Source organism: Pelodiscus sinensis, chromosome 1, assembly GCF_052426305.1.
Source record: "Pelodiscus sinensis isolate ZL-2025 chromosome 1, ASM5242630v1, whole genome shotgun sequence".
Classification (NCBI taxonomy): domain Eukaryota; kingdom Metazoa; phylum Chordata; order Testudines; family Trionychidae; genus Pelodiscus; species Pelodiscus sinensis.
In genome coordinates this window covers 327,276,468-327,287,700 of record NC_143052.1, presented here as the reverse complement: position 1 = coordinate 327,287,700, position 11,233 = coordinate 327,276,468, and the positions used below count along the sequence as shown (strand labels likewise).

At 42.2% G+C, this 11,233-nt stretch overlaps 1 protein-coding gene across 1 annotated transcript; it reads right to left on the bottom strand.

Annotated features, from left to right (window-relative positions):
- Nucleotides 1-761: 761 nt before the first annotated feature.
- Nucleotides 762-9,808, bottom strand: LOC142825336 (maestro heat-like repeat-containing protein family member 2B). The gene is made up of 7 exons (XM_089776538.1): nucleotides 9,690-9,808; nucleotides 8,109-8,232; nucleotides 6,757-6,866; nucleotides 4,505-4,657; nucleotides 3,102-3,256; nucleotides 1,421-1,583; nucleotides 762-977 (listed from the first exon to the last, which is right to left on the bottom strand). The coding sequence occupies exons 1-7, from the start codon at nucleotides 9,804-9,806 to the stop codon at nucleotides 777-779; spliced, it is 1,023 nt and encodes a 340-aa protein (XP_089632664.1). The 5' UTR covers nucleotides 9,807-9,808; the 3' UTR covers nucleotides 762-776.
- Nucleotides 9,809-11,233: the final 1,425 nt, after the last annotated feature.

The window sequence follows — 11,233 nt, the reverse complement described above, 5'->3', positions numbered from 1 at the left end:
ATAAGGAATCTGCCTAAAGGGACACCCACAGGAGTGTTTGAGGGAAACAGAGAGCAAAAGAGACAAAATGCTAGAGGCATCTAGATAGACTTATGTGTAGTGCTGGGGAGGAGCCGGTGGTCGTGGTACATGTAGGTCTCAATGACATAGGGAAGGGTAGGAGAGATGTCCTGGAGGCCAAATTTAGGTTGCTAGGAAAGAGACTGAAATCCAGGACCTCCATGGTGGCATTCTTGGAAATGCTTCCAGTTCCACGCGCAGGACCAGGTAGGCAGGCAAAGCTTCAGAGTCTCAATGTGTGGATGAGACAATGGTGTAGGGAAGAGGGGTTTGGATTTATCAAGAACTGGGGACACTTTTGGGAGAGGGGGAGCCTATACAGGAAGGATGGGCTCCACCTAAACCAGGGTGGAACCAGACTACTGGCACTAAACATTTAAAAGGCTGTAGAGCAGTTTTTAAACTAAGAGATGGGGGAAAGCCGATTGGTGGGGAGATGCAGGGAGACTTCTCTTAGAGGAGAATCCGTTGATAGAGATTCTCTAAGCTGTAGTCAGAAAGAGAGGACAAAGAGACTGAGGCCTGAGGAGGCCTAGATAGTAGTGTTTGTGTTGCCAGAGGTTGGTGGTTTCAGGGAACTGACCTATAGCAAGCACAAACAAGACTTTCTCATATTAAAAGCAGGTGATGGTAAGGTGCCTCATAACCCTGAGAACTCCTGGGGAGTGTCACACAAATGTACTGGGATTCTCTTTGTTTTGCTCCCTTTCTTCTAATTACCTGCAAGGGTTGCCCTCACATAGTTGTTGTCCTTTTCTAAATAACCTCCTTCGGCTGCTCATCCTGGGCAAAGGCATCTTTTGTCCTAGGGTTTGGCTGATCTGCTGCAGAAGAACAGTGAACAACTCCGGGAACAGCTCCTGCACAGTTTTGCTCAACTGCAATGCTGACACCACTTCAAAGATGGCACATGTTGCCTGAAAGGAGAGCATGGTAAAAGAAGAGGTCTCTTCCTAACACTATCACACTCTCTCCCCTTCTGATACCTGCTGGACTAAATTCCCACTCCTGTCACTAACTTGATGAATGACCGAGAGCAATTCACTCCATGTGTGCCTTAGCGTCCCATATCTGTAAAAATGTGTACGACCTATCAAGGCATGTTATGAGTTGCACAAAACATTTGCAAAGCACTGTAAGAAATCTGATTCAAAGACTTTCTAATTGCCAGATATTATTAAGTGAATCAGCCACATACTCTAAATCTGCCATCTGTTGTTCCACAGAAAGCACAGCTGGAATCCAGGAAACAGTACTTCAGAAAAGAAGTGCCCATATGACAATATTATACCACTCATCTAGCTTTCCATCAGCATGTTTGTCACAAGGCAGAGAAATACATGTCTGTCGTCTAACTTACTGTGAGAGGTTCAGCAGCTGCTAAATGCAGGTCAGTTTCTGTCTCTGAGGTCGTGCTTCCTTCTTGGCTTGTTGGAGTCTTTATTCTTTCTATTAGGACCTTCAGGACTTGAGGGGCGAGCAAGGGATCTGTCCCCAGAGATCTCCACAGCTCAGTGGTGTCACTGCAATTTAACATAAGTTATATGTGACCCCTGGAGACTTTTGTGGCTCTGACTATATGCATCATATTCAAGTAAAGAACAAATTTTCTCCTTGACTATGATCAGGGCTCACCAACCGCGCTGTCCGGCGATCTGCGCATGCACAGATCGCCCGAACCTGGCTCTTCCAGGTTACAATCTACACGCCATGGGTGAGTAGATTGTATTATTTGTCAAGCCCTGCCTATGATGAGCAAGTTCAGAGTGCTGTCCTCCTTATATGGTCCTCATGTTTTACATATTGAGTTTCTAGTTACAGAACTAAGTTAAATTACATTTCAGGTTACATTTCTACAGTGCATGACTATTTGGGGATCCTGGAGGTATCCTGAAATAGCTACCCCACATTTACACAAGCAGCCCGTTATTTTGAAATATTTTTCAAAATAATGGGCACACTATTTTGCCATCCCAATAAACTTTGTTGCATGAGGGATAAGGGATGGCTTGAAATAGCACATTATTTCGACATTTGGTGCTGTGTAGAAGCGCCACATTTCAAAATAGGCTATGCAAAATATGATACGCAATTTGCAGAGTGCATATTGTGCATCTTATTTCAAGTTTAGGGTGCTGTATAGACACAACCCTAGTCTTACTGCACCATAACCATTAATGCTAGACTTCAGAAGGAAAGGACACAGAGCTCTAATCACAGTTCCTGTTTTCCTACTTCTCAGTAGATATGGAATCATGAGCATGTGATGCCCAAAGATCTACGGCCTGGGAGACAAGTTGAAGAAAGAAAAATGATCTTCCTACTAACTGGATGTACAACTATGAGAACAAATATTTGTGGCTAGCCCATGACCTCTTCACAAATGGCATTCCCTGGCCTCTATTTGCCAGAATGGGCATGTTCTGTTCACTCCCTATGGGGCACCTGGCATTGGCCACTGTCTGAAGACAGGATCCTGGGCTAGATGGACGTTTGGTCTGACCCACTACAGCCGTTCTCATGTTCTTAGATTCCTGCACTGATGACTGATAATTCAGCTAGGGATGTTTGAATGAAATGATAGATATGCTTACCACCCTGTCTTTAAGTACCAAGAATGACAATTCCATTCCAGCAGCCATACCCTTGCTGATACCAAAAGCCTGGTGCCCTATCCTTGCTAATCAGCCAGGAATTTGGATTTGAAGCTTTCATGCTACCAGAAAACGAACAGTCACTGGCAATTTCCAGGGTGATGTTAGTTCAGGGGTCTGGAGAGGCAAAAGTCCACTCCAGTGATGCCAGTAAAGGGAAGTCTTTAGGATGCCAAAGCAACTATTAATTAATGGAAACAGAATGACACTTAATTTCTCCCTGCACCCACCTTGACATGGTCTTGGACCTTTCTGCAGAAAGACCCAAGCTATTAACCTTTAGGAATTATCTCAAACTGTCTGTGGCTTAAATGAAGCCTTACATCTTCCAGTGAAGCCGTGGGATCCATGGTTACCAAAATGAACACTGTAAGGAGCACTATATACCTGTCCATCGGCAGACGTTTGAGGAGGAGGCTGAAGATCACTGCCTCTAGGTGATGGTGACCTAGAATGGACACTGCCTCCACCAGGAACTGCCTCAAGCTACCCTGCTTGATGGTAGGCATGTGAATGTATATTCTACTCAGGATAGCTGGCACCTGGACAGAATAAAACCAGAAAAAATGTCCCTTTTCCATTCTCTCCATTCATTCTGCAGAACCAAAACGTTTATTTAGTCGTTTAGCAATTTGCTGTTCTTGTAGAAAATCCTTCCTTCAAAAAACAAGTATTTAGACATGGCTGCATAGATTTAACCCACAAAAATTATACATATCTCTGCCCATACCTGGCTGCAACACCGGGTTAAGACATGCTGAGGCCCTAAGCTATGTCAAGTTAAAGAGGCCTCATTGCATTTCCAAAAAAACATGTATTATTCTAACAGAAAGGACAATGAAAATAGAAATAATCTATCTAATCTATCTATCTATCTATCTATCTATCTATCTATCTATCTATCTATCTATCTATCTATCTATCTATCTATCTATCTATCTATCTATCTATCTCTCTGTACATAGGCAAAGAGGCAAGTAAAAACTAGTAATTTGGGGGTATTTTTAGAGACCCCTCATTATCTGAGGCCCTAAGATGTAGTTCACTTAGCTTGTCTCTTGGGGCCGGATATTCTCTTTTTGCATTTTACTCGGAGTCTAATTTTTCCAAGCCTTTCATGGCTGGAAACTGTGACAACAAGATAGACAAATAATCAAGCATCTTCCTTTTCCCTTGGGGTACGGCTACACTAGCTCGTTAGTTCGAGCTAGGTAGGGTAATGAGGGCAAGCAGAGTTGCAAATGAAGCCCAGGATTTAAATATCCCAGGCTTCATTTGCATGTTCCCGGGTGCTGCCATTTTAAAATCCTCCTTAATCCGAACTCCGTGCCCGCGGCTACACGCGGCACGGAGTAGGTAGTTCTAATTAAAGATCCTAATTCCATGAGGAGTAACGGTAGTTCGAATTAGGATCTTTAATTTGAACTACCTAGTCCATGCCGCATGTAGCCGCGGGCACGGAGTTTGGAGTAAGGGGGATTTAAAAATGGTGGCGCCAGGGAACATGCAAATGAAGCCCGGGATATTTAAATCTCAGGCTTCATTTGCAACTCCGCTTGCCCTCATTACCCTACCGAGCTCGAACTAACGAGCTAGTGCAGATGTACCGTTAGATTATCTCTGTCTTCTGCTGTTGATTCCCCCATTGCCTGACTCAGGATAGGAACACAGATGGAATTAACTTCCAATCCCAGGGGGAGAAACAGCAAGACTTGTGTTCACTGCAAATGATGGCAAAGACCTGAAAGCCTGCAGGTTAGCCAGAAAAACCTCTCCAGCTTCTATTTTACCTCATCCAGCATGGCACCTCCACACTCCTTCAGGATGATCTTCATCCACAGACCGGCTGCTGTGGCACAGGAGGGGCTAGCAGACAGCATACGATCCAGTATGGCCTCAATAAAATCTGTGGCTTGTTCAGAGGGAAAGTACTTACTAACCACCTGTGGACAGATCAAAAACAGGAAAGATTGCAATGATAGTCGGCTCCAGTACTTTTAAGAAAGGAGGCCTAAGAGCTGTATAGGAAAATAATGTATTCATCAGCAAATTGCTAATTGGGCTCATATCTGGCAAGGCAGTTGCAATTAAAATTTTCTCTGTAATCTTTCTAGCTACCACATCTCTATTCTACACTAATAATATCAGGTTAGATCTTAGGTTGTACAGTTAGCACAACATTGTATGGGACAAACAGGATGTAAATTTCCAGTTTATATTCTATTATGTACATGACATCTTTTCACAAAATATAAAAATATGCAAAGAGATGCATGCACACAAATATAGGTTCAGGTAAACACACAAGGTGCCAAGACTGGTTTCTCAGCTTGATGTCCCGCTCACATATTTTCCCCCTGGATGGATGGATGGATGGATGGATGGATGTGCGCGCGCACATGCATGGGCATGTTCATGCAACTGTCTGGAATCTGTTTGTTTTTTACATGGCATTCATAGCATATACCTATGAAAAGCATGTTACTGATTACCCATGAATGCCTCACTCCCATAGCTCGCTCCAAGTGTGGAAAGACATCACAAAAGCATAAAACAATCATAGAATCATAGAATACTAGGACTGGAAGGGACCTTGAGAGTTCATCGAGTCCAATCCCCTGCCCTCATGGCAGGATCAAATACTGTCTAAACCATCCCTGATAGACATTTATCTAACCTACTCTTAAATATCTCCAGAAATGGAGATTCCACAACCTCCCTGGGCAATTTATTCCAGTGTTTGACTACCCTGACAATTAGGAACTTTTTCCTAATGTCCAATCTAAATCTCCCTTGCTGCAGTTTAAGCCCATTGCTTCTTGTTCTATCCCCATAGGCCAAGATGAACAAGTTTTCTCCCTCCTCCTTATGGCACCCTTTTAGATATCTGAAAACTGCTATCATGTTCCCCCTCGATCTTCTCTTTTCTAAACTAAACAAACCTAATTCCTTCAGCCTTCCCTCATAGGTCATGTTCTCTAGACCTTTCATCATTCTCGTTGCTCTTCTCTGGACCCTCTCCAATTTCTCCACATCTTTCTTGAAATGCGGTGCTCAGAACTGAACACAATACTCCAATTGAGGCCTAACCAGCGCAAAGTAGAGCGGAAGAATGACTTCTCATGTCTTGCTCATAACACCCCTGTTAATGCATCTCAGAATTATGTTTGCTTTCTTTGCAACGGCATCACACTGCTGACTCATATTCAACTTGTGGTCCACTATAACCCCTAGATCCCTTTCTGCCATACTCCTTCCCAGACAGTCGCTTCCCATTCTGTATGTATGAAACTGATTGTTCCTTCCTAAGTGGAGAACTTGGCATTTGTCTTAAACTTCATCCTATTTACCTCAGACCATTTCTCCAATTTGTCCAAGTCATTTTGAATTAGTGACCCTATCCTGCAGATTAGTCGCAACCCCTCCCAGCTTGGTATCATCTGCAAACTTAATAAGCGTACTTTCTATATCAATATCTAAATCGTTGATGAAGATATTGAACAAAGCCGGTCCCAAAACAGACCTCCGTGGAACCCCACTTGTTATGCCTTTCCAGCAGGATTGTGAACCATTAATAACTACTCTCTGAGTATGGTTATCCAGCCAGTTATGCACCCACCTTATAGTAGCCCCATCTAAGTTGTATTTACCTAGTTTATTGATAAGAATATCATGCGAGACTGTATCAAATGCCTTACTAAAGTCTAGGTATACCACATCCACCACTTCTCCCTTATCCACAAGACTCGTTATCCTATCAAAGAAAACTATCAGATTGGTTTGACATGATTTGTTCTTTACAAATCCAGGCTGGCTGTTCCCTATCACCTTGCCACTTTCCAAGTGTTTACAGACGATTTCCTTAATTACTTGCTCCATTATCTTCCCAGGCACAGAAGTTAAACTAACTGGTCTGTAGTTTCCTGGGTTGTTCTTATTTCCCTTTTTATAGATGGGCACTATATTTGCCCTTTTCCAGTCCTCTGGACAAGGGAAAATGAATGGTGCACAGCCACTAGGACAGTCACCTAGTGTTTGTTACCTTAGCCATTTTGGAAGATGCTTGAAACAGAGCCTCAGGGTCTGGAGTTGTTAGTGCCTCACGGAGACAACTCAGCTCCTCCTCTGCTGACCCCAGGTTAGTGCACTGACCTAGGATAGAGAAAAGGAGAAAAAGTATGGCAACATTTAATAAAACTGAACCTCTGATCCATAGATAATCATACAGGAGGATCTATGGGGTATGTTATTACCAGCTGTGTGTGAAATTTTGGCCCCACTAAAGCCAATGACGAAATTCTTGTTGACTTTAACGGAGTCAGAATTTTACCGTCAGGCTATGTCTAGACTACATCCCTTTTTCGGAAAAGGGATGTAAATTAGACGTATCGCAATTGCTAATGAAGCGGGGATTTAAATCTCCCCTGCTTCATTAGCATAAAAATGGCTGCAGCTTTTTTCGGCACGGAGCTTTGCCGGAGAAAAGCGCCAGTCTAGATGCTGATCTTGCGGAAAATTAAGCCTTTTCCGAAAGATCCCTTATCCCTCCGAAAAAGGGATGTAGTCTAGACGTAGCCCCTATGTCTGAAAGTTAACAGTAATGGCATGTGATTCATTGTGATTCGTACAGGATTAAACAGGCACTGTATTCTGTGTGGAGCATCTTTCTCTGTATATCTGGTTTCAGTAGCCACTCTGCTCTCAGTCTCTTTAAGGGAAAGCTGTCCTGCTCTGTCATCTCCCTCTCCCCACCCCACTCTGCAGAGCGGGGGCATATGGGCATATGGCGGGGGAGAGAGTGTGTGTGAGACAATGTGTGTGTGTGTGTGTGTGTGTGAGAGAGAGAGAGAGAGAGAGAGAGAGGGACATGCTGGCTGCCAGAGAAATCTTAGAAACAGTGCACTGCCTCTTTAGATAGGCACTCCGTTACTCACCATACTTCAGACTGGAGCAGCACTATTGTATGTGTCCCTCTCCCCAAACTCTGCTCTGCAGAGATGATGACAAGGGCAAAGGGGTCACCCTGACTTCTGCACGTCTCCCTGCTCACCTCCCCTCCACACACCACTAGCAGCAGATAGGATGGAGCAAGGTCGGAGAGGGGCAGCTGAACACATGCTGCTGGCATGCTTGCTAATCAGCTGAGCGCTCCAGACAGAAATTCTGGGGAGAAGGGCAGATCTGGCCTGTGTGCTATATTTTGTCCACCCTCTAATATTTGCAGATTATTTATTATTTGTGCAGTTCTCTTCCAGCAATGTACTTACAAGGCCCCAATCGTTCTGTTATATAAGTGTTGCTAACAAGACAGAAAGAATTACAGATGGAAAAAATGGTCATTACAACAATGAAAGAAAGTGAAGAGTTACTTACACCTGCTCATGGTCTCCTCACCTTGTATATTGAGAAGACAGTTGATACAGTCAACCACCCTCTGACGCGATGTCGTAACTGAATCACAGGTGTATGGTGCTAACAGCCCAATCAGAGATCCAATCTGATGAAAAGTTTCCTGAGGCTAATTTTAAAAGAATGAAGAATGAAAGTTCTCCGGCTATACTGGACATTATTTGCCTTCTTTATTGTGAACTCCATTACTGTACCTGGGTACGGCACATTGGAAAACATAATCCTTGTTGTACATGCAAATTGATGGGGTCTAAATTAGCTGTAGCACTCAAGAAAAATCTCAGAGTCATTGTGGATAGTCCTCTAAAAACATCTGTTCAACATGCAGCTGCAGTTAAAAATGCTAATGGTATGTTAGGAACCACTAGGAAAAGGGATGAATAATAATATGATAAATATCATCATGCCACTGTTTCAAATCCATGGTACACTCACACCTTGAATATTGCAAGCAATTGTAGTCCTCCAACTTAAATAAAGTTAGGTTATAATTGGAAAAAGTTCAGAGAAAAGCAACAAAAATGATATGGGATATGGGACAACTCATACAAGGAGAAGTTAAAAGGACTGGGACCATTCATCTTAGAAAAGAGATGCTTACAGGGGGGTATGATAGAGCCATATAAGATGATCAGAGATGCATGATATGGGTGTCCCTATATCTCTGACTGCCTGGGGCTGGGACTGGACAACAAGGGAGAGATCACTCAACAATTGCCTTGTTCTGTTTGTTCCCTCTGATGCACATAACACCCACCACTGTCAGAAGACAGGCTACATGAACCATTTGTCTGGGGGATCCAGAATGGCCATTCATGTTTTATGTTCTTATCTGATTAAATAGAAATAGAAATTCAACTTTAACAGCGATAGAAATGTAGCTGTGTTAGTCTGGGGTAGCTGAAGCAAATGCAGGACAATGTAGCACTTTAAAGACTAACAAGATTTATTTATTTTTATTTTTTTTTAAGATGGTTTATTAGATGATGAGATTTCGTGGGCCAGACCCACTTCCTCAGATCAGGAAGTGGGTCTGGCCCACGAAAGCTCATCATCTAATAAACCATCTTGTTAGTCTTTAAAGTGCTACATTGTCCTGCATTTTGCTTCAACTTTAACAGCCTGAGAGTATAGGAATGCATCTATGACACTGACACAGCCAGCCTATGTGTGACCACAATAACTTAACAAGCGGCACTGCAATTGTATCAAGAGTCTATTTATAAAAAAGATGTGCTTCCTTATACAAGAGCATTTCACTGAAAGATTGTGTTGTCAGAATTTTCACTGACTTGCCCGAGGTCTAAGGAATGTAGGTCGCACTGTCAGATGTAAATATCCAGAATCAGATTCTGGTCTCTGTTACACTTGTGTAAATCCAAAATAATGCCACTGAAGTCAGGGGCATTACCCTGGCTTTACACGAATATCACTGATCAGATTCTAGCTCTAATCCTTCAGTCCAGCTGCATCCTTGAGCATCCAAAGCTCCCACTGAAGTCAAGGGGAACAATCAGCATGCCAGAATGGCAGAACTGAGTCCTAAGTGTTAAGAACTCTCCTTACCAGATTTCTGGTGGACACATCGAACTCTCTGAATACATAGGCGACCATATCCCCTGCTGCACAATTCTCCACACTTCCTGAACTGAGCAGCTTCAGGACAAAATGGAGAGCTGCCATCCTCACCTGCAAGGGTAGAGATTATGCACGAGTTATTATTATCTCTTCTGCATGCAATATGAGACAGGATATGAGAGTCCTTTTGCTTTTGCTTTTATCTCTTTGGAATAGTGGCTGAAGTACAAATGATTAACACATCTGTTATGTAAATTCCTTGCAACACTGGCTACAGAAGTACCATGCAAATGCCAGTTTTCACTTTCAGGTGACACTGTAATTAGGAAAAAGGCAGCATTTTCTCCTATAAATGTAAACAAACTTGTTTGTCTTAGTGTCTGGCTGAACAAGAAGTAGGTCTGAATGGACTTGTAGACTCTAAAGTTTTACATTGTTTCGTTACAGTTAACAAAAAATATCTACATTTGTAAGTTGCATTTTCACGCTAAAGAGATTGCTCTACATCACTTCTATGAGATGAATTGAAAAATATTATTTCTTTTGTCATTTTTACAATGCAAATGTTTGTTATAAAAATAATATAAAGTGCATAGTACACACTTGTCATTGTGTTGTAATTGAAATCAATATATTTGAAAATGTAAAAAACCACAAAAATATTTAATAAATTTCAATTTTTAATCGCATTAATTTTTAGTTAACTGTGATTAATTGAAACCCTATTAATAATCTCACCCTAAAAATGTGTCTCATTGCCAGACTCTCCACTGAGTGAAATACTTCCCAGATATTAACAGCAATACCACTATTCCACACACAATCTTACCTTAGCACTCTGATCACTGAGAGCAGATTGCACTGCCTTCACAATCAGAAACTTTCTAACTCTTGTCTCAGGCACTGAAAGATAAGGAGAAGTGTGCAATATAGTATATCTTTGTTCCAAACACTCATGCTCCACATTAGAATGTGTCCTGTGCCCTATTTAAGAGTACTACCAAGCTTCACTCATATACAGAATCAGCGGGGAAAATATAGGACCAGACTCTGATCTCAGTTACACCAGTCTAAGTCTGAAGTATTTCCACTTCTGTAAATAGCACCATCATACTATCCTGATGGAAATATTGTAAGAGAGTTAGACAAATGGAGGTTAGTGAAGTTAGTCTGTGTTTACCACCAGTATAGCAGAATTCGGAATCTATTCTAGAGTGTCTAATACTTATTCAGTCAGGAGTACTATTTTGTTTTTATCTCATTATTATTAACATGCATCCGCCACAAGATTACATTTGTATTTGTACCTTGAAAATATTTTAGGCTACATTCAGCACTTAATTAACCCTGTTGATTTCTGTGTGACCACATGGGAGTTACTTAGCGCAGCACTGGGTCCCTTTAGTGAATTTCCAACCCTCTGGTGAGCATGCATCTAAAAGGGTGTCGCAAGGAGAAGGAAGAAAAATTGTTCTCTTTGGCCTCTGATGATAGGACAAGAAGCAATGGGCTTAAATTGCAGCAAGGGAGGT

What these genes read in the sequence shown, in the direction of transcription:
- LOC142825336 (XM_089776538.1), bottom strand. Translation starts at nt 9,806, where the DNA reads ATGGCAGCTCTCCATTTTGTCCTGAAGCTGCTCAGTTCAGGAAGTGTG. An exon ending in CTGTCTTCTCAATATACAAG is followed by an intron (nt 6,867 to 8,108) that starts GTGAGGAGACCA and finishes TCTCTATCCTAG; the next exon opens with GTCAGTGCACTAACCTGGGG. An exon ending in CAGCTGCTGAACCTCTCACA is followed by an intron (nt 978 to 1,420) that starts GTAAGTTAGACG and finishes CTCTCCTTTCAG; the next exon opens with GCAACATGTGCCATCTTTGA.